Here is a 23,567-nt window from a genome sequence, read left to right on the forward strand (position 1 = left end):
TTGGTCATGAATTCATAAATACATTGAGTATTTTGTATGCACTGGCCTGCCTTGTATTGTGTAACATCCTGGACATGGTCCCAAGTTTAGACTCTGAGGCTGGTAAACAGCAGGGGGAGCACAAAGCCTGCTGTGGGTACAGGGAACAGCAAAGCTGGGGTGCAAAATCACGTAGCTACACGGACAGCCACGGACTGGGGATTCCATTGTCATTGTGAAGCACGAACCGCCATGGAGGCTAATACTTTATGGTCTCATGTTGTCAGCCCCTTCCAGTTGGGGCCAGGCTTTGGACACTTGGGGCTAGAAAGGTTCCCGAAGCCCTGGGAACAGTCATTTCCATAAAACCGAGTAAGATAAGACTTCGCTGGAAGGGCTGATACTGAACACAGATTTACTTTATCTTGTTATTTTTTAAGAGGGTGATAGTAGGGTTTGAATTCAGAGTTGAATTTGCTAGGCAGGCTCTACCACTTGAAATGCAAGTATATACCATAGTGTAGACTATTCTTATCGACTGAAATGAATTCTCACTGATTTCATTTTTTGCTAGGGCTAGCCTCAAGCAACCATCATGTCATGGTCTCTCTCTCCCCCTAGGAGCTGGATTCCAGGTATGATCCCTGCAACTGGTGCTGAATGAGATGTAAAAATAGAAGAAAGAGCCAGGACCTGATGGCTCATGAGTCATCCTACTCAGGAGGCTGAGACTTGAGGATTGAGGTTCAAAGCCAGCCCAGATATGAAAGTCAGTGGGACTCTGCAATTAATCACATATATCAAAAAAAGGAAGGATGGGGGAGCTGAAAATAAGAGCTCTGCTTCAAGTGGTAGAGTGCTAGCTTTAAGCAAAAAAGCTCAGGGACAGTATCCAGATCCTGAGTTCAAACCTTAGGGTAGGCATAAATAAAAGAAAGGAGAAACATCAGAATCTGAACATGTTGGCCATTCTGAGTCTCACCGTCATAGTATTTAAGAATTGATGTTTCAGTGTTGTTCACAGAAGTCATTTGGCTACAGAGGGATATGGTCCCAAAATAGGAACCAAGAATGGCTCTGGGGTTCAGATGGGAAGCACCATCTTGGTCCTGTGTTACCAAACACTTCACATTTACAAGCCTTCCCAGTTGGGACTACGGCAGTTGTCGGGAACAGATCCCTGGCTCTTTTCTGGGAGGCCAGACAGAACCAGTTCACGAACACACATTGGGTACAGCTTATAACACGGAGATTACTTAGCACTTCCAATCGGATCCTTCTCCCACCTTCCCAGCTCGGCAACAGAGGCAGAGTGGAAGTTCAAGAACAGTTACATTAGCTCTCTAGAGGTAGAGAGCCAAAAACACATCATTTTGTGAAATGTGACACACACCTGTAATCCCAGCCGGTTTTCGAAGCTGAGATAGGAATAAGGTAAGCCCCAATACAACCAACCCATAATGAATAAATATAAAATTGTCCGTTTTGTAATACTGGTCTCAAGTTATCCAGCTAGAGTTGAAGAAAACTGGATGAAAACAGTAAAATACTACAGAGGAGGAAGCTACTGCTTTCTCCCTTCTATATTTTCTGCTTCTATTGTTATTTAACCTAGCTAAGTAACCCTGTAAACAACGCAGCAACTGTATTTTAATACACCTGTTCATACAAATACAGAAAACATAAGTAATCAATAGGCAACATACATATCCATCCATAAATAATAGACAAATAAAAAATAAGATAAATCTCACATGCCACAATCTTCTGTAGCTCAGCCTCACCAATAGTTAAGTTAAAATTGAGGCATGATCTACCAGCACCTGAGGGTTGTTTTGATTTCCTAGACAGGTTTTCATTAAGTAGCCCCTGCTCAGCCTTCCAAGTGCTGGGATTACAGGCATGACACCAAAGGCAATACGTAATTTCTATTCAGATAAAAAGTACTATAAAAGCTGGGCACAGATGGCTCACGCCTGTAATCCTAGCTACTCAGGAGGCTGAGATCTGAGGATCGCGGTTCAAAGCCAGCCGGGGCAGGAGACACCCTGAAACTCCAATCTCCAATAAACCAAGAGAAAACCGGAATTGGCGCTGTAGCTCAAGTGGTAGAGCGCTCGACTTGAGCTGAAGAGCTGAGGGACAGTGCCCAGGCCCAGAGTTCAAGCCCACAACCGACAAAAAGAAAAAAAAAAGTACTATGAAAAAACGCTAACACTATTTCCGACACATTTACATTCATACAAGTGTGCTCTCCCCACTAAAAAAAAAAAAGACTTCATTTTCAGTTTGCTCAGTAACTTCTTGAAAATGTGATATCATCCATTCCAGTGGGATATCTGGTGGATCTATTCTAGGATAGTTTCTTCAAGTCCCGTCATGTAAACTTTAGATATTGTTCCTAAGATGTTGTTTTTGGTTTCTCCAAAAAAAAAAAAAAGGCACACTAGGGAATATGCACCTTCCTGAGGAAATTCTTTCACTTCCGTGAGTTAGCAGAGCTCACATCATCTCCATAGATGAACTTCCCAGAGAGAACCAAGTGGGTTCTCAATTGTGTCCCTGGCGAATTTCTCTTCCAGGATTTCCAAGGCATCTAGCTGGGCGTTGATGGAGGCACGCTGCCCTGCCCATAGTAGCCACTTGAGCAGCATTTCATACAACAGATCAGCAGCTGCTCAAGCTTTGGCCATGAGGATGTCATTGTCAGAGAAGCTCCTCTGCCTCATGAGCCTGTCCCAGGTGTTCAACGAAAGGACTTTTCGACAGTAGAGGTAGGGCCACGTCAGGGCTAGAAGAACGGACAGGTGACCTGGAATCATATGGACAATGCTAAATCAGGTCGAGGGAGAGAAAAGGTGGAAATGTATGAGCTTCTAGAGCATGTGAACCTGCTGACACAACCCCTCCCCCAGCTACACCTGCACTCAGAATCTGAGGAAATAATCCTGCCCCAAGATGCACGTATAGCATGAGGGGTGAAAAATGTGTGTCCAAACACCAGTGGCTCATGCCAGCTACTCAGGAGGCTGAGATCTGAGGATTGTGGTTTGAAGCCAGCCCAGGCAGGAAAGTCCATGAGACTGTTATCTCCAATTAACCAGCAAAAAGCTGGAAGGGGAATTGTGACTCAAGTGGTAGAATGCCAGCCTTGAGTGAAAAAGCTAAGGGACAGCACGCAGACCCTTGTTGAATGATCTGTTCATGAGGAGCTCAGAGGCTTTGATGGAGGAAATGCGACTTGGAGGAAGTCAGAAACACCGGGGGTGGGGGTGGGGGGGGAGGACGTCGCGGGGGCATGGACATGGTGCTGACATTTTCCAACAGCCTCCCTGAATCAGTGCCAGGCAACAGGGACATTCATTTGGACCTGACATCTTCCTTGACTCAATACATCCAAAATGTTATCATTCCATCCTTCGATCAGCATTGAGATCCAGGTGGTAGTTTCCTTTCTTTTTTTTTGCCTCAAGTCTTTGGAATCTGGTTTGTGGCTTACCCTGCAGCTCACTCAACTGGGCCTAGCCACAGGTCAGTCAGGAACTCAGATGCCTCCTGGGAACAGTGGTACCACAGAGAACAGACCAGCTTTCACTGGGGCTAAACCCCAGCAGAAGGGGCTGTGAGACATTGGAGGGACCAGAAAGAGGAGGACAGGAGACTTACGGTTCCCAATGTCCAGCAGGGAACCCTCAACACCCAACACTGACTGTCATGGGGGTCTTGTCAGCTATGGGCATGAGAACTCTGTTCTTTTTTGTTGTTGGTGGTGGTGGTGGTAGTTGTGGGGCTTGAACTCTGGGCCTGGGCTCTGTCCCTCAGCTCTTCAGCTCAAGCAAGTGCTCTACCACTTGAGCCACAGCACAACCGGTATTCTGGTAGTTTACTGGAGATAAAGAGTGTCTAGGACTTCCCTGCCAAGGCTGGCTTTGAACCGTGATCCTCAGATCTTAGCCTGCTGAGTAGCTAGGATAACAGGCGTGAGCCACCCGCGCCCGGCTCTCAAGCATTAATCATGAACAAACATGCAGAGCCACGGCATGCCTGCACTGCTCTAGGCCTGGGCACAAACCCGAGATAGACGGTTCTGCAGAGCACCTCAGCCACCCACTATGCCACCCGCAGCCATCCTGGCCAGTCCTTGGCTCCCTCAGACTAGCACCTCCTGCCCACCACTTACCAGCAGACCATCTGCCTCCCCTGGGGACTGTTCATCAGCATTTGTCATTGGGTTTTCTCCTCTCGTTTCTTGCTCAACAGGCAGGCTAGAGGGCAAAGGTCCGCTGCTTAGCGTCTCATTGTTGTTATTATCCTCAACCTCAGATTTTCCTGTGGAACTCGGGGAACAGATCTTGGGAAAATAAAGAGGTGACTCAGAATTCCACATCTAGGTCTCCATGCTGGGTCCCCACACCCTCCCACGTCGGCCACGTGAAATGAGGACATGCTCAGCTAGCCATGCATGGTCAGCTGCTGTCACCCGGACCCTGGGGCTGTAAACCCCCTCCCCAACTCCAAAGGGCGGGATTGTGTCCTCATGTCTCCCCCCTAGTAAGAGGACACCATGACTGCCCGCTGGGAGCTCAAAAAAGTCCTCCAGAGCCTCAGGCCACCCATGAGAGGGGTAGCAGGGCGGCAGGTTGGCAGGTCAACAACATAGGACGCACGGTGCCAAGCCCTCCTCTGAGCTGGGACTGTGGAGCAGCAGCTTTTCCCGCAGGACTCACTGTGCTATGGAGGGAAGTAGTTCCTGAGCTCCACATCTGCGGGGGCAGGCTATCCGTTCGACCCTGGCCTGCAACAGAAAGGGGGAAACCGCCTTTAGTGGGTGGGCGGGGCCTCCACAGACCCCACCCCCTCCCTAGGCAGAGTGGGCCCAATCACTCTGGGTTAGCTTCCAAATGGGAAGGAGATGGGAGAGAAACTGGGAGTAGAAGTAACGCATGCAGCCGGGCGCTGGTGGCTCAGGCCTGTAATCCTAGCTACTCAGGAGGCTGAGATCTGAGGATAGCTGTTCAAAGCCAGCCCGGGCAGGAGAGACTTTGAGACTCTTATCTTCAATAAACCACCAGAAAACTGGAAGTGGTGCTGTAGCTCAAGCGCTCGCCTTGAGCTGAAGAGCTGAGGGACAGTGCCCAGGCCCAGAGTTCAAGCCCCACGACCGAACAAAAAAAAAACAAAAAGTAACACATGAGAGGTAGGTACCCGTGACTCATGTCTGTAATCCTAACTACTAGGGAGGCTGAGATCTGAGGATTGTGGTTTAGAGCCAGCTTGGGCAGAAGTCTATGAGATTCTTCTCTCCAATTAGCCACCCAAAAGGCAAAAAGGGGAGGTGTGGCTCAAGTGGTAGAGAGCCAGCCTTGAGCAAAAAAACTGATGGAGAATAGGAGGCCCTGAGTTTAAGCCCCAGTACTGGCAATAAATAAAAGGTGGGCACTGGTGGTTTACACCTACAATCCTAGCTACACAGGAGGCTGAGATCTGAGGATTAAGGTTCAAAGTCAGCAAGAACTGTGAGAGTCTTACTTACAATTATCCACCAGAAAACTGGGAGTAAAGCTATGGCTCCAAGTGGTAGAGTGCTAGCTTTGAGTAAAAACAAGCTCAGGGACAGCACCTAGGCCCTAAGTTCAAGCTCCCAGACTGACAAACAAACAAACATGCCCAATCTCTGGTTTGAGCAACGCTGCCTTAAAAGCTGACCACTTCTCTGACCTAGCTGGGGGTCTTCCCTCCAAGACCTGGTTCAGAAGGGTCTGGTGAGATTCTAGTCTAGTGTTTTTTGGGTAGTGACTGTGTGGCCGATCACAGAGAATAGGAGAGAGTCAGGCTGAGAGGACATGGGTTTGAAACAAAAGGGAGGGTACTTATAGGGGAGACATGGAGCAGGACGGCGGGGGGGGCGGGGGTGGGTGGGAAGGGTGGCGAGAAATCTGGGAGCAACACTTACCTGGCCAGAAGCGCTTAATATAATCAGATATTTTTTTTCTCTTCAGAAAGACAATCAGAACGACGATCCCAACTATTATCATACTTATGGATCCGGCAGGTATCGTAATAGAGTATTGACTAGAAGAAGGAGTTTTCGTGGTGTTGGTCACTGGCTCTTCAAGAGCTCTGGTGCCCCCCGTGGCCTTGGGGACACACTTGCGGTTACTCAAGGGGGTACAGGGGGTCTCCTCATCCTCCTCATTGGTGCACCTGCATACACACAGGGAGGAAATGGTGGGATTCCATCAGCAAAGACCAGCCAGGCGGGACAGAAGAGAAAGTCACTCTGCCTGCCCAATGTCCATAGAGGAGGGTAGACTCCTCATGTCTGCACGGTGCCCCCCACCCTGGAGACTGAGAAAGGAGGGCTGAATCCCTCGGAGTTCTGGGTCCATGGGTTCCTCAGTTTTCAGTCCTTCTCTGCAGCAGACCTGAGGTAAGAAGTGTGTCACTCCAGGGGGAGATCACAGGCGCTTTTGACCACCATTTAGATACAGCCCCTGCCTCAGTGTTGTGTGTGTGCGTGCTAGTCCTGGGATTTGAACTCAGGGACTGACCATAGTCCTTGAGCTTTACTGCTCAAGGCTATCACTTTACCTCATGAGTCACAGCTCCACTTCTGGCTTTTTTGGTACTTAATTGGACATTAGAGTTAATGGACTTTCCTGCCTGGGGCTGGCTACAAACAGCAACCCTCAGATTTCAGCCTCTTAAGTAGCCAGGATTACAAGCATGAGCCACTGGTACATGGCCCTCAACTTGTAGTACAGTTGATCTTCCTACCAATCACGCAAACACCAAAGGGTCAAAAAAGAACTAATTAACTTTTGGCTCCTAATGTCAAAAACAGGAACAAGATATATCTTAAGGGATCGGGAACCTGGAGTGAGGCTGCCTCAATGGATCAGGTTCTTCTGAAGACCTTGAGGGATGTGAACACAAAGCCTTATTATGACTTTTATAATAGCTATCTTCATAGTCCTCTGTATATACAAGGAAGGGTTAAAAATCACATATTCCAATGGAATTGGTGTACATATTAACAGAACACCAGCAGTATTCTGCTCATTCTGTGTGTACGCATGCCTATGCCAGTACTGGGTTTTGAACTCAGGGCCTGGGCCTTAGCTGTTTTTGCTCAAGGCTGGCATTCTACCACTGGAGCCACAACTTTTGGGTGATTAACTGAAGATAAGAATGTTATGGACTTTTCTGCTCTGGCTGGCTTCAAATCACAATCCTCAGATCTCAGCCCCCTGAATAGCTAGGATGACAGGTGGTACCTAGCTCTACTCATTCTTTTTGAAGGCAATTAAACCATGTCTTAGGGCTCATCCAAAGTTTAGGGGGCCTTAAGTCCTAGCCTTCTGTAGCTAAGGAACAAGTCACTTGGTCAAAAGGGAAATGGCAGGTAGAGGGTTCCAGGCTCAGAAGAACTCCAGGGGGTCAGGGAAAGGGGTATAAGGAGATGTGGGTCTTATAGAACTCCAGGATTATAAGAGCCCCCAGCTCCTTCATCTTACTTATCTCGACATCTCTGGCAGAATTCAGGGGTGTTTTGTGTCCAGAAAGTGCCAGGTTTGCATTCGCACACTGTATTAGAGGTTGTGGTGCAAGGACTCTTCTGTACTTGATCTGGAGACAGAGCAAAAGTATGAAGGATGAGCTTCTCTGGTTGCCTCGATGCCCTTCCTCAAGGCATTCCCCACCGTCCCCCATTCAGCTCAGCTGAACATAGAAATAATTCTTTTCATTTTTTTTGGGGGGGTCCCGTATTGGGGCCTGAACTCTGGGCCTGGGCACTGTCCCTCAGCTCTTCAGCTCAAGGCTAGCGCTCTACCATTTGAACCACAGCACCACTTCCAGCTTTTTTCTTTTTGCTTATATGGTGCTGAGGAATCGAACCCAGGGCCTCATGCATACAAGGCAAGCGCTCTACCACTGAGTCACCTTCCCAGCCCCATAGGAAATAATTCTTAGGGCCACTTTCTGCAGCAACTCACACATAGAGGTACACAATGGACTGTCCCTCTCTGCTATCACCAGTATGCAGGGCTACACAAAAGGAATATGATTATTATTTACTGTGTTGCCTCTTGTAGGAAGTCTTTTAGATGGACCACAAGGTCTAACACAAATCATCTCTGAGCTCCAGGAAAGAGAAATGCCCTCAGGTGACCTCTCTACAGCCTAGCACTGCTGGAGATCAGGGAGAGATAGACCTTAGGATATGAAGGCACCGAGGTAAAGAGAGCCTTGAACCTGCCAGAGACTGAAGACAGTCTGGCTCAGGGACAACTGTGAGACCCAGCCCTTTCCACTCCAACAGATATACATATGTAGGCCTAAGATGGGAGTTTCTATGGAAGGTTTTTGCAAAGAGAGGCCTGAGGTTAGGGAGAGTCTTTTTTTCTGTTTTTGTTGCTGTTGCTGCATTTGCTTTTGCTCATTGGCTAGTACTCTACCAACTAACTATGACTGCTCCAACCCATGTCCCTAGGCTTTGTTTTTTGGCCAGTCCTGGGCCTTGAACTCAGGGCCTGCACACTTTCCCTGAGCTTTTGCTCAAGGCTAAGACTCTCCCACTTAAGACACAGTGCCACTTCTGGCTTTTTCTGTTTACATGCTACTGAGCAAGCGAACTCCAGGCTTCATGCATGTTAGGCAAGCACTCTACCCACTAAGCCACATTCCCAGTACTCCTTGGGCTTAACTCAAGGCTAAAACTCAACCACTAGAGCCACAGTGCCACTTCGGCTCTTTGCTAGTCAAGTCAAGACTCCCATACTCCCATAGACTTCCCTGCTTGGGCTGGCTTCAAACCACAATCCTCAGATCTTAGCCTACTGAGTAACTAGGATTACAGGTTTGAGCTACCAGCACCAAGCAAGAGTCTGACCTAATGAGGGTCTCTTCTTCCATATCCCTGTATCCTCCTCCTCTGTGTCCAAATGGATTCTGGTCAAATGCTAAGCAGACCAATGTTGGAGGTGACTTGTAATCTGCCAACGTATCCAAAATCCCTGGCAGTGTACAGGAGACTCAGGGCAGATCCATAACTGAGTTGAGTGGGCAGCGCTTCTGAATGCCCTGGTCTGTTGAGCTCTCCCCTTCCACTGCAGCCTGCCTCAGCCATGTTGGATGGCCTCTCTCCACAGTAGCCCACGACTGCCTGCGTCCTTACACAGCTGGCCCTCCTGGAGCGCTGCCTGCCCGCCCTGTGGTAAGCTGGTGCCAGGTCTCTGGGAACACATCAGTTGAAATTCCCACTCCAACATCCCACTCCACCATGCCCCAGGGCCTCTGGCTATTACCTCCTTTACAGACTAAGCAGCTCCTGCATCTATCGAGGGAATTATTGTGACTGGTGTAGTCCTCGCCAGCTGTACACGACAAGCAAACCTTCCCTGATAGATAGGAGCCTGAAATGCAGGAGAAAAAGCAGTGGGTTAGTAGATTATTGCTTCTGCATCTACTATACACCCTCTGAAAGCCCTGCTGACCAGAAAATAAGGCAAGGGACATGTGAGGTTCAAATTCTTAGCGTCTGTATCAACACAGAAAAAAAAAAGCCAAGTTCCCTTCACAATGTATTTTTTGGCCTCAAATCTCCCAAATGTTACCCTTTCAACCTAAAACCAATATAAAACACTGAAGGTTTTTTTAAATACTGTTTTCAAAATCTAATATACTCATAATATTGGCAACCTAGAATTAATGTAACACACTAAAAAAGAAGCAAATGCTTAAGGTGAAGCAGGCCAAGGGAAGGAAATAACCTAGGTCAGAGCAGAAGTCAACAAAATAGAGACTAGAAAAACCACCAAGAAAATTAATGAGACCAAAAGTTAGTTCTCTGACTAGATCAACAAACTTATACCAGCCAATGGAGCAGAGAAAGGTTTTCTTTTTGATTAATTGTAGGGCTTGAACTCAGGGCCTGGGTGCTGTCCTTGAGCTTCTTTGTACTCTAGGATAGCACTCTACCACTTGAGCCAAGCGCCACTTCTGGTTTTTAAGTGGTTAATTGGAGATGAGAGTCTCATGGGGACTTTTCTGCCTGGGCTGGCTTTGAACAGCGATCCTCAGATATTAGCCTCCTAAGTAGCTAAGATTACAGGTGTGAGCCATCAGCACAGGGCTCCAGGGGAAGGTTTTGAAAGATAAACAAATTATTAGAATCCAAAATAAGAGGAAGGCCATTCCTACTGAATCACAGAAATGAAAGGGTGCACAATTCTATGAAACTCTACACAGACATCTGGGATCTCATGTGGGGAGGATGGAGATTTAAGTGTCTGTAATTAACCCATCCGGTGCCTCACCCCATTGAGGAAGGCCATCTGTGATAGCTACAATTGTATTAAATTCCTGGAACATGCTATTTTTGAAAAACACTGTGTTCTTTCCAGTGCCAGGGGATCATGCCTATGAAATTAGTCACTGTGACTATGCAGCAACTTCTTGCTAAGAAAGATTAAGTAGTTGGGTACCAGTGGCTCACACCTGTAATCCTAGCTCCTCAGGAAAGTGAGGAACTAAGTTGAAAACCTGCCTGAACATGAAAGTCCATGAGACCCTTATCTCCAATTAACCAGCAAAAAGCTGGACGTTGAGCTGTGGCTCGCTCAAATGGTAGGATGCTAGCTTTGAACAGAAAAAAAAAGCTCAGGGACTGCACCAAGGCCCTGAGTTCAAGCCCTATGACCGCTCCCCTCTTACTCCCAAAAAAGAATTGTTTGATCCTGTAGAACTCTGATTATAATTTTACACTCTGAAGAGAGAATAATCTTAGGACCGTGGTAGTAATTTTTTTTTTTGGTTTGGATAGTGGTTTTTTTTTTTCTGTTTTTCTTTGTCTTCGAATGAATTACTAAATGAAGCATATTGTAAGATTCATGAAACAACTTGAATTATGGATTACAAGAGTGAAATGTCTCCTGAGCTTGTCAATTCCTGGAAAGGAACAAGTTAGCCTTTGATAATGATCAGAATTTGCTGTCTGCTGATGTTTTGAGTAAGTGGCAAAGCTAGCAGACAGGATGGACTACTTCATTCAGGAACCAAAAACCCTTCTCAAGTGATCTCTTGGGTATGTCTTTGAAAAAGTATGCATTAGCCGGGCGCTGGTGGCTCACGCCTGTAATCCTAGCTACTCAGGAGGCTGAGATCTGAGGATCGCGGTTCAAAGCCAGCCCGGGCAGGAGAGACCGTGAGACTACTATCTCCAATAAACCACCAGAAAACCGGAAGTGGCGCTGTAGCTCAAGTGGTAGAGCGCTCGCCTTGAGCTGAAGAGCTGAGGGACAGCGCCCAGGCCCAGAGTTCAAGCCCCACGACCGACCAAAAAAAAAAAAAAAATGAAAAAGTATGCATTGACCAGAAACTTGTGGCTCACGCTTGTAATCCTAGCTACTCAGGAGGCTGAGATCTGAGGATCACAGTTTGAAACCAGCCCAGACAGGAAGGTCTGTGAGACTCTTATCTCCAATTAACCACCAGAAAACTGGAAGTGGTGCTGTAGTTCAAAGTGGTAGAGTGCTAGCCTTGAACAAAAAAAGCTCAAGGAAAGTGCCCAGGCCCCAGCATATGTACACATGTACACATGCACGCACGCACACACACACACACACGCACACACACGCGCGCACACACACACACACACACACACACACACTAATAATTTTTTTATTTTTTGTTGGTTGTGGGCCTGAAATCTGGGCCTGGGCGCTGTCCCTTAGCTGAAGGCTAGTGCTCTACCACTTGAGTCACAGTGCCACTTCTGGCTTTTTCTGCTTATGTAGTGCTGGAATCGAACCCAGGGCCTCATGCATGCAAGCATGTGAGGCAAGCATTCTACCACTGAGCCACCTTCCCAGCCCCAATAATAATTAAAATATTTTTTAAAAATCTCTAGACCCTTAGATCAATCAAAATAGATGAATCTTAGCAGTAAAAATGGAGATAAGTCTTCATAACCCTGGATTTGACAACGGGTCAATAACTACTTGTTGGATAAAGGAGCTAGGAATTGCAGGGAACAGAGACTGGAAGAACACGGAGCCAGCATAGTGTAGAAGGCTAGGGAGGGGGTCAGTCTTAGGAGGTACCTGGTAGACATTCTTCCATGGGTCTCTGCTTCAAGTCTTGCAGGGCGGCTGGTTGATGGGGCAGTGGAACGGCTGTGGCTAGGTTAGGCTTGATTTGTGGAGGAAACACAGAGCTGGTGTTAGTGTCTTCTAGGCCTCCTCTCACTTCTGTCTCACGCTCCTTCCCTCCCCCACCCTCAGCCTTCAAAACTAACACAGAACTTGGATCATTTTCACTGTTCTAAAACTTTCAACCAACCAACCAATATACAAATATATAAATAAATACTAACAACCAAATGACAGGGGCACAGTCTAATTGCTAGAATACCAGGCCCTGAGTATCAGTATTTAGTCCCCAGTATCACAAATTAGATTGCATTTATAGTATACTATCATATATAATTCTACTAGCTGACCACACATGTGGATGTCTCTGTCTCATGTAAATACACTTAAAAAATTGCAGCTAATTGGGGCTGGGAAGGTGGCTCAGTGGTAGAGCGCTTGCCTTGCATGCATGGGGCCCTGGGTTCAATTCCTCAGCACCACATAAGCAAAAAAAGAAAAAAGCCGGAAGTGATGCTGTGGCTCAAGTGGTAGAGCGCTAGGCTTCAGCTGAAGAGCTGAAGGACAGCGTCCAGGCCCAGAGTTCAGGCCCCACGACTGAACACCTCACAGAAAAAAAAAAAAATTGCAGCCAAATATACATCAGACAAAATTCCTATCTAAATGATTTTAAATAGGTTAACTAGGTTTAAATAGGTTAAAGAGGCTTAGCACATTCACACATTGATGAGCAAACACTATCTGCAATGCCTTTTGTTATGTAAAACAGTCTACATTCATAAAACCACTGTTTCTCCATACCCTAGGCCCAAACCTTACTTCTTGTTGTTACCTTATGTTAGTGAAAAGTGTTCATGGTTTTGTGGCTGGTGTTTTTTCACTCAGCCTAAGGTCTGTATGACTCATCCATAGAGTGCCTTGTGTTACAAAGTCCTTCCTTTTTAAAGCTGTGTGCTTTTCTATTGTTTGTGTTGACCACAATGTTTCTCTATTCACTTGAGTTGCTTCTGCTCTGTGGCTGCTGGGAATAATCTCGTTGAAGATGAGCACCAGTGACTAATGCCTGTAATCCTAGCTACTCAGGAGGCTGAGAGCTGAGGATCATGGTTCAAAGCCAGCCTAGGCAGACAAATTCAAGAGGCTCTGACCAGCAAAAAGCTGGAAGTGGAGGGCACGGCTCAAGTGGTAGAGCCAGCTTTGAGATCATATGGCAATCCTACTTGTAATGATTTAAGGAGTTGCTATACTGTTTTCCACAGTGTTACAATAAAGCACAAGGGTTTCAGTCTTTCCATATCTCCACCAAAACCTGTTCCTTTGAGGAGTTTGTTTGTTTCTGGGGCTGGTACTGGGACTTAAACTCAGGGCCTGAGGCTGTCCCTTAGCTTTTGATGCTCAAAGCTGAAATTCTGCTACTTGAGCCACAGCTCGACTTTCAGCTTTGAGATCCAAGTCTCATGGACTTTCCTGCCCTGGCTGACTTCACAACACAATCCTCAGATCTTCACCTGTTGAGTAGTTAGGATTACAGGTATGAACCACCACACTTGGTTCTTTTTTTTTTTTCTTTAGTGTTGGGTCTGAGACAAGCCCTCAGGCTCATGGTGTGGCCTGGGCTGGCTGCAGGAAAAGTGCAGTGCAGAAGTTGTAAATTAACCTAGCGGGATCCTAATCTGTGTGAGCTGGCCGAAGTACTCATCTCTGAGTACAAAGCCACAAGCCCTCTAGTCTCAAGACTGCTAGTCCCCACCCTACGCTAACAGGTGCTGAGAGAGCAGAGCCCTCAGAGCCTTCTAGAGCCTTCCAGAGTCTTCCACTCTTCACTTGTGTCCCTCCCCCAGGCCAGACTTTTCTAGGGTTCTTGCCTCCATGACATCCATCACCTGTGCTGGCATGGTCCCTCCAGTCTCTTCACTGTCATTGACCTTGAGTCATTGATGTGCACCCCACCTGCTGCTAAATCATATTGCCCTAAGAGGGAAGGGGTGCCACAGGAAGTGCTGTGTCTTGTATCTGATTCTCCACTGATCTTTACACAATAAATGAGTAACCTGGGTTCTTAGATGCCCATTCTAGACAGGCGCCAGCCGCTCACATCTGTAACCCCACCTACTCAGGAGGCAAAGGAACTGAGGATCCTCCTTTGAAGCCAGCTTTGAAGACAGCCAGAAGAAAATCCGAGGTGAGAGTTTTATCTCTAATTTAACCAGCAAAAAGCCAGAAGTAGAGCTATAGCTCAAGCAGTAAAGTGCTATTCTTGAGCAGAAAAGGCTAAAGGACTTTGTCCATGTCCAGAGTTCTAGCCCTGCACCGACAAAAACAAAACAAAAAACAAACAGAAAAGTACATTATCTGTAATAATGCTAAGTGTTCTTTTTCAGTGTCTTTAGTTTCTGTTAAGCAAGGTATACGTGTGTGTGTGTACATTCATGGGTGTATCTAAAACTGCACATGTAAAGTCATGTATACACAGATAGTTTTGTTTTGTTTTGTTTTTTTTGGTCTGGTCGTGGAGCCTGAACTCTGGGCCTGGCGCTGTCCCTCAGCTCTTCAGCTCAAGGCTAGCGCTTTACCACTTGAGCCAAAGTGCCACCTCTGGCTTTTTTCTTTTTGCTTATGTGGTACTGAGGAATCGAACCAGGGCCTCATGCATGCAAGGCAAGCGCTCTCCCACTGAGCCACCTTCCCAGTCCCACACAGATAGTTTTATAAGTAAAAGTCAAATCATGTATTTTCTCATGTCTAATTTTAATGTTTGCTTAGTACCTTTATACAACTACCTGTCTTTAGGGGGAAAGTATGGGGCTGTGTTCCCAAGTGAAAATGTTTTGCAAACCAGATAAACTTTATGGTTTCTTTGTGTCACTTCTGTGTCTGTCCCATAAACTGAAAAGCTAAAAATAACTTCATTTTAAAGCAGTAACCCTTCTGCTGCTCATATTAACCTTGGGCACACCTGAATTTCAGAAACCATCTTGTTTGTGCTGAAACTGCTAAACCATAGATTACTTGAACAAAGCTACTCTGAAGTCAGGCCTCACTTTGTACTATAGCTGGCCTTGGGTCCCCACAAACTTCAGGAGATGACCAAGCTGGCCCAAGATAAATGGACCCTGCGAACAAACCCAGACCACCAATTATCCCAGCTACAGCTTATCAGAACCCAACCAGCCAGGAAACTCTCTGCTAAGCTTTAACTGCTCTGGAATGTCCAGGTGGCCCTTTAAGACCCAGCCAGTTTGATAACTCCCTACTACCCCTTGTCTGCTGATGCCTCTGGTTGCTGTAAATTTGCCAGTCTGTGATTTCTTTTTTTTCCTTCTCCTTTTGTCACTTTGTAGGTTTTGCCTTTATAAACCCTGTGAAATTTCAGCTCGGGGCTTCCTCCTAAGCTCCGCTGAGTTGGTGTGTAGGACGAAGCCCGAGCTGCAGACCGCCTGAATAAAGCCTTGGTTTTGCATTTCAGAACGTCTGACTCTCGGTGGGCTTCTTGGTGAGGGTCCTGTGACGGGGGTATAACCTATTAGTGGGGGCTCATCCTTGGTACCCCCAAAGACCCCCGAGACCCCAGACTCCAAAGGTAAGAAAACAGCACTGTTAATTTGTCTTGTCCTGTTGTTTGTTTTACTTTCATTTTCCTTCTGAGGATGGCCACTCCCATCTGTATTTGTGAAGGGTTGTTGAAGCGGAAGGGCTGGTCCTGCAACCCAGGAGGAACTGGGAGACCTCCCAGATCCTCCTCTGAAGGGGGACCCTTGGAACCCCACAGTGAGACTTGTAGGGCGCAAGTCAGTTCGGTTTGGGGACAGTCAGGGAACAGTCTCCTAACGGAGGCCCAACCTGCCCAATCTGGGTCTGCTCCTTCTGTATGTACTTTACAGGAATCAGTGGACCAGTCTGGGAGATCTCCACTCTGTAAGTCTTTTAACTGGCAGGCCTGTGTGTGGTTTGTTTGTCTGGTACCATTTGTTATTTTGTGGACTCATCTAGCCCCCTAGACTTAACCTTGGTACATTGGAAAGAAGTTAAGGAGATAGCTCAAAATCGGTGTGGCTATTAAGAAGGAAAAGCAGATTGTTGTCTGTTGGAAATTTTCTCTGGCATCTGCCTGACTTTCCACACCGCACAGAGCTTGTTTCAGGTCGTTTGTGTCTGTCTTAATTATGTTTCTTTCTTTGTTTAATGAAACTGCCACTGACACCTGCAAGTGGCACCGACAAGATCTTAGCCTCAGGCCTTGGCTCAGGGGGTCTGAGCATGGGGGAGAACCTGTCAGTCTGAGGGGACGGCCGCTAGGGACTTCTTTCCCTTGCCCCAAGATGACTGGGAATTCTCCTCCACCTTGGAAGGCCCCTGGGTCAACGTTTGCAGGAATCTAAAAAGAAAAATTCTCTGGAATGAGTAGAGGGGGTTTGAGTCCCCTGGTAAGTGGATTTGAGATGTTGCCCCGTTCACTGAGACCTGATTTTGTCTTTGTGGCCACTTGTTTGTCTTGTTTACTTTAGTGTGTTTGTCTGTTCTATGTTTTCTGAGGTAGATAGTTCTGGGTGAGCGTGGCAGGCTCACTCAGCAGACTCTGGATTCAGCTTGCTGAGTGAAACAGCACAGAGTTCTGGTAGAGATAAAGATAAACTGGGGGCCCATTAGTCCCAACTCAGCCTTTGGTTCTTGTCTAGTTCTGTTTTAGAATTAATACCAGTGTTAAATGTGGATCCTTGGTTTTTGTGTTTATTTGTGTTTTTTATTTGAACATCTCTGGGGGAATAAAAGTTCCAGCCAGCTGGGCCGGGTCACAGAACCTGCTATGCCCCCCTCCCTGTGAGGCCTGGTAGGTGGCTGGGCTAGTTTGGTTCCCTTTAAGCCTCAGGCTGCATTTTATCCTTGGGAGGCTGCCAGCAGGGAGGGTGTAGAAGACTGTGTGCCTGGTTTGGACTTTTTCAGCTAGTCCTGACAATGTAACAATTTGTAAAGTGCTCTTGTCTAAAATTGGATTAAAAAAAAAATCAGGCCAGTTTAGTTTCAGGTGACCCCCTCCCCCAGCCCTCCTCCAACAGAACTGATTCAAAAGACCCATTGGTAAATTGCCTTGCTAAATAAGCAAGCTGTGGGAAAAGGAAGCTCAACAAAGGTACTTAGTTTAATTTTTGTTTAAAAACTTTAGAAAATGTATGTACAACTGATTTTGATTTTTGCACGCTTTAAGATCTGTGTGAGGGCTGGGAAGGTGGCTCAGTGGTAGAGCGCTTGCCTTGCATGCATGAGGCCCTGGGTTCGATTCCTCAGCACCACATAAGTAAAAAAAAAAAAAAAAAAAAAAAAAGCCGGAAGTGGCACTGTGGCTCAAGTGGTAGAGAGCTAGCCTTGAGCTGAAGAGCTGAAAAAAAAAAAAAAAAAGATCTGTGTGAGTGTTTTGTATGTGTTTGTGAACATGTTCAAGAATTGTCAGCATGCTGTAACAATTGGGTGAGTTTAAATTTAAAAGGTTATGAGGTTTAGACATTACCAAAATTTCAAAGAACCTTCATAGTGTTTTAAATGACTTTTTTTTTTTTTAAAGGATTCTTTAACTTGAAAAATAGAAAATATGGGGCTGGGAAGGTGGCTCAGTAGTAGAGCACTTGCCTTGCATGCCTGAGGCCCTGGGTTTGATTCCTCAGCACCACATAAGCAAAAAGACGCTGTGGCTCAAGTGGTAGAATGCTAGCCTTGAGCTGAAGAGCCGAGGGACAGCGCCCAGGCCCAGAGTTCAAGCCCCACGACCGGACCCAAAAAAAAAAAAAAAAAAAAAGAAAATCTGGTATTTAAAAATCTAAATATTTTTAAATGCATAAGGCTGTTTATACTGTAACCAAGTTATCTGGCTTAACAAAAATGCATTGGAAGTTTGGGATTTAGTTCCCTTGGCTAAAATTTGGGGATAAATATTTGAAATTTAAATGTAAAGGTTAGTTTAACACTGTCAAAGACCGTACCTGTTCTGTCTAAAACTGTGTATTTCATTCAAGAACCAAGAGAAAAAACAGGGAGAAAAACTTAGAAACCAACAGAAGACCTATCTTTAGGGGTGAGGGGTGAACAGGCAGAAGTGCAGTTCAGCTGGTCATGCATGGTGGGACAGGCCCTGGGAGGAGTCCACGCATGGTGAAACAGGGCAAGCTGGCACAAACGCAGTTCATCTAACCCTAATGAGTCAGATTGGGTGCGTGCCCATTCCATAGGAGGGGCAAGTGGCTCATCTTTGTTCTGTCTTTTCCCTGTAGATAGACACTGGAAACATGATGGTTAAAATTAGTGACATGATGATCTCATTAGTATTGCTAAAACTGCCCCTTGGAGGTGTTAAAATTAAAATTAAGGAGCTGGGAAGATGTCTCAGTGGTAAAGCGCTTGCCTTGCATTCATGAGGCCCTGGGTTTGATTCCCCAGCACCACATAAGAAAAAAAGTCAGAAGTGGCACTATAGCTCAAGTGGTAGAGCGCTAGCTTTGAGCTGAAGAGCTGAGGGACAGTGCCCAGGCCCAGAGTTCAGGCCCCACGACCGAACCCCCCCCCCAAAAAAAATTAAAAAGGCCTTAAAAAGAGGGTTAAAAAGATTTATTTGTATAATGTGACTTGCTTTCAATGATGTTCTACAATTAAATTTGCCAGTCTGTGATTTCTTTTTTTCTCTTCTCCTTTTGTCACTTTGTAGGTTTTGCCTTTATAAACTCTGTGAAATTTCAGCTCGGGGCTTCCTCCTAAGCTCCACTGAATCAGTGTGTAGGATGAAGCCCGAGCTGCAGCCTGCCTGAATATAGCCTTGCTTTTGGGTTGGGGTCTTGCCACAGCGGCAGGGGGGGGGGATAGGGGGAGGGGGGGTGCAACAACAAAACACACACACACACACACACACACACACACACACACACACACACACACACACACACACACACACACACACACACACACCCCAAGATCCCAGTGTTTTCTATTAAGAACTTGAGTCAATCTGGCTTGGAGTGGCTCAATGCAGGAGTCATTGTCTACTCAAACTTAATAGATTTTTTTTAAAAACTTAAAATATAAAACAATGAATGAACCAAGCAACAGGTGTCTCTCAAAAATCAGTAAGTCGGGCTGGTAATGTGGCTCAGTGGTAGATTGCTGACCTAGCATGCATGAAGCCCTGGGTTTGATTCCTCAGTACCACATAAACAGAAAAAGCTGGAAGTGATGCTGTGGCTCAAGTGGTAGAGTGCTAGCCTTAGAGCAAAAAGAACTCAGGGACAGTGCCCAGGCCCCCAGTTAGTTGGCAAAAAAAAAAAAAAAAATCCAATAACTCCACAATAAAGGAAAGTTCAAACAACAAATTCAGTAAAATAGTAGGAATGATCAATATTAAGAAGGCAATGTATAAACATCTGAATGAATTAAAACAGGATAACTAGAAAACTCAAACACATAGCTGAATAGTATAAACAGGATATAAAAGAGAAATTCAATAAAAATATAGAAATCTTGGAAAAAATAAAATTGAAATCCTGTTTGGATGAACCTCTAGTTCTTGAAGTTGGAAATGTTTTCTGGTACTATTTTTGTGTATTTTTTATTTTATTTTCTGTGGTACTGGGGCTTGAACGCAGAACCTGGAAGCTGTCCCTGGGCTTTTTTGCTCAAGGCTGATAGTCTACCACTTTAACCACAGTTCCACTTCTTGCTTTGCTGATTAACTGGACATAAAGAGTCTCATGCACTTTCCTTCCCAGGCTAGCTTTGAAGCACAATCCTCAGATCTCAATCTCCTACATAACTACGGATTACAGGTGTAAGCCTCTGGCAGCCAGGTGACACACTGATATTTTAAAAAGTAATTGCAAGCCGGGTGCCGGTGGCTCATGCCTGTAATCCTAGCTACTCAGGAGGCTGAGCTCTGAGGATCACAGTTCAAAGCCAGCCCAAGCAGGAAAGTCTGTGAGACCCTTATCTCCAAAAAAAACCACTAGAAAACTGGAAGTGGCATTGTAGCTCAAGCGGTAGAGCCGCTCCCCTTGAGCTGAAGAGCTGAGGGACAGCGCCCAGGCCCAGGGTTCACGCCCAACAACCGACAACAAACAAAACAAAACAAAAATAAAAAGTAATTGCAATTGTTGAGATTATAGTATGTTAATGGTTTCCTAAAAATTTAGTGCAAAGCGGGGAGTCAGTAGCTCACGCCTGTAATGGTAGCTACTCAAAGCAGCTGAGATCTGAGGACCTCCTTAAAAATTGTCCCAGGAAGGAAATCCTGTGAAACTCTTATCTCCAATTAACTACCAAAAAAGCCAGAAGTAAAGCTGCAGCTCCAGTGGTAGAGCACTAGCCTTGAACAAAGAAGCTCAAGAACAGAACACAGGTCCTGAGTTCCAGCCCCAGAGCCAGCATACACATACACAAATACACACACACACACACACACACACACACACACACACACATACACACTAATAATAACAAAAATAATAATAATAATGTAAATCCTATAAGGATTTTGCTCAGGTTTGGATAGGTTTGAGTGAGTCCTCCAAGAGATCCTGTGTGGTTGGCAATGTTAAGAACAGTGGGACTTTAAGGGGTTAGGAGGCACTGGTGAGGTGATTTTACATCATTGCCAGCCTGATCTTAAAAGGCCTGAGTCAGGATTCACCCCAGTACTCTCCAGTCCACACCTTCCTCCTCTTCAGACTCCGCCCCTGTGGTTCCCACCTTTCCTACCCAAGATGCCACACAGTCAACAGGTCTCTGGTGAGACATGGGGCACTGCCCTGGACCTTCCAGAACAGTGAGCTAAAAATACACCTCTTTACACCTGACCCTGCTTCAGGCATTTTGTTGCAGCAATGAAAACAGGTTGCTTTGTTGCTTGGGTTTTTAGGCACTGTTTTGTTTCACAGGCCGGTATCCTGGGAAGGTGGAATTGGCCGGTGCTTCTACAACAAGGACTTGGAAATTGCTTTGTTCTATAAAAACACTGATTCACTGACACTGGCGGCTCATGCCTGTAATCCTAGTTACTCAGGAGGCTGAGCTCTGAGGATCAGGAGTTGGAAGGCAGCCCTTGCAGGAAAAGCCCATGAGACTCCCATCTCCAATAAACTGCCCAGAAAAGGCTAGAAGTGGCACTAGCCTTGAGCACACAGAAGCTCAGAGACTAACAAAGGAGGAGGCAACAATACTTGATAAGAAATTCACTCATGGGCTGGGAAGGTGACTCAATGATAGAGTGCTTGCCTTGCATGCATGAGGCCCTGGGTTGATTCCTCAGCACCACATAATAAATAATAAATATAAATATATAAATAATATATAAACAATATATAAATATAATATATAAACATATATTATGTTACATATAATAAAATATAAATAAAATAAATATAATATATAAACAATATAAGTAAATAAATAAAAATATAAATAAAAACATCATTGCTTGGGCCTTCAACTTAACTAAAAGCCAGGCATCTCTCCCTCCACTTTGCCTTTTGCTCCTTTGCTCTCTGTCAGTCTCTCTTGTTCCTGGGACACCAGGAACTGGTTTGAAAAAAAAAATTAAAAAGTTTAAAAAGTTTTAAAAAGTGTTTTTTTTTAAGTTATAATTGTCCAGAGAGGTTTCCATTCAACATGTCTGTTTGGGTACAATTTACCGACTTAAGAAAAAAAAAAGGAGTGACAAAAATTCCCCTAGCCAATGTGTGGGTGGCTCCCGTTTGTAATTCTAGGGCCGTGAAATCGAAAGACCAAAAACCATCTAACAAATCAAAGCAGCCTGGGTAGACAACCCAGACAATCCAGGCAGGGCACCAGCCCCGAGAGAGGAAGCTGAGCCTGAGCGCGAGGCCTCCGTCCCCCAGCACCGGCAGGAAAGGGGGGGCGGGGAAGGGTGCTGCGAGCTGAGGATGGAAGTTCAGATCTGGTCCGGAAAAGAATCCGTGACACCCTGATCTCCACTTCCTCAGCCAAGCTTCTTCCTGGAAGTGCCTGGGCGCACACTCACACATCCGCACACTCACGCACATCCGCGGAGTTGGGTGGGCACACTCACACATCCGCGGAGTTGGGTGGGCACACTCACACATCCGCGGAGGTGGTGGCACACTCACCTTCTCCACCCTGCCCGACATGGCGCCCCGACGCGGGAGCTACAGTGCCCCACCCTGGGGGGGGGAATCCCCGGCAAGAAGGAAAAGCGTGTGGAGGGGGGTGTCAGGGTGCAGGCCCCGGCCCCCCCTCCTGCCCGGTGGGCTTCTCCCCAGCCGAGGCGGGTCGTCCCGGGCCTCCGTCGACGGCAGGCTCCGCGGTGCCCGCACATGCCCGCACATGCCCGGCGGCGGCGGCGCACGGCCGGGCCCCTGGGCATCCCGCTCCCCGCTTCATCCCGCCGCGCGCGTGCCCCGATTGCCGGGCCGGTCCCGCTCCAGACTCACCAGCAGCAGCAGCAGCAGCGGGGCGAAGACGACGAGGGCCATGGTCCGGGCCTGGCCCCCGGGGTGGGGTGCTTCGGCTCTTCCGTGGGGACGGCGGGGTGGAGTGCTTCGGCTCTTCCGTGGGGTCGGCGGGAGCTAGGAGACGCGTACTCCGTGCGCTGTGCGTGCAACTGACCGCCCGGTGCACTCTCCGTGCCCTTTTAAAGCTGCGCAAGTGGTGTTGCAACATCTTGGGAGATCCCGCCCAGAAGACCCAAAGAGTCATGCTCAGTGCCTTCCAGCTTTCCCGGGTCATCTCCCCTCCCCCGCCCCTCCCCTTCTCCTCCGTCTCCCCTCCCCATCCCCTCCCTCTTCCCCTCAATCTCCCCCTCCCCTCAATCTCCCCCTCCCTCTCTCTCCCCCTCTCTCCCCCTCTCCTCTTCCTCCCTCTGCCTCTCTCTCTCCCTCCCTCCCTTCGAAACCCCCGACCTTAGATCTCAGCCTCCTGAGTAGCTAGACTTACAGGGCATGAGCCTCTGGCGGCCAGATCAAGGAATATATATGTATGAAAATAGAACCATAAAATCTGTTGGAATTAGGAGGAGGCAGCCAAGAGAGGAAGCCTGAAGGGAGTGAGTCTGCTTAGAGCCCATTGTGTCCACATGGTGGAGGACCGGATGATGGAATAGGATATTTGACTTGGATTGTGTAAAATGGATAATGAATGATTTTAAGATACAAATGTAAGTGTGCTGTGGATAAGACTTCCCTGGTAACCCATTACTTTAGCTAGTAACTGTAATTGTAACTTTGTGACTCTGCTTCTGCTGTTTTCTGAGCACTGGGAGCCCTAACCCAGGGGACCATCACCAACTTTTGTTCTGTTCCCCTGCTTCCCACAAGCAAAACCTTGGCGGGAAAACCTTGGGGGAGGGAGAATTTAAATTTAAGGTGTGCATTTCTTGTAACAATCCTTGGCTAAAACCAATACCATCCTCCCCCTCCCCCACTCCTG

General features: G+C 46.8%; 1 protein-coding gene across 3 annotated transcripts; it reads right to left on the reverse strand.

The window, feature by feature from the left end:
- Nucleotides 1–74: 74 nt before the first annotated feature.
- On the reverse strand, nt 75–22,719 carry LOC138823367 (tumor necrosis factor receptor superfamily member 10B-like). 3 transcript variants are annotated; one of them, XM_070016652.1, is made up of 8 exons: nt 22,574–22,719; nt 12,084–12,171; nt 9,288–9,395; nt 7,497–7,608; nt 5,933–6,183; nt 4,707–4,774; nt 4,160–4,330; nt 75–2,811 (listed from the first exon to the last, which is right to left on the reverse strand). In XM_070016652.1, the coding sequence occupies exons 1-8, from the start codon at nt 22,613–22,615 to the stop codon at nt 2,686–2,688; spliced, it is 966 nt and encodes a 321-aa protein (XP_069872753.1). In that variant the 5' UTR covers nt 22,616–22,719; the 3' UTR covers nt 75–2,685. The 3 variants fall into 3 exon arrangements, with proteins under 3 accessions (XP_069872753.1, XP_069872755.1, XP_069872754.1); XM_070016653.1 differs by having other exon boundaries at nt 2,679–2,791; XM_070016654.1 differs by lacking the exon at nt 9,288–9,395.
- Nucleotides 22,720–23,567: the final 848 nt, after the last annotated feature.

This window comes from Dipodomys merriami, unplaced genomic scaffold, assembly GCF_024711535.1.
Source record: "Dipodomys merriami isolate MVZ:Mamm:240054 unplaced genomic scaffold, mDipMer1.0.p SCAF_12, whole genome shotgun sequence".
Lineage (NCBI taxonomy): Eukaryota > Metazoa > Chordata > Mammalia > Rodentia > Heteromyidae > Dipodomys > Dipodomys merriami.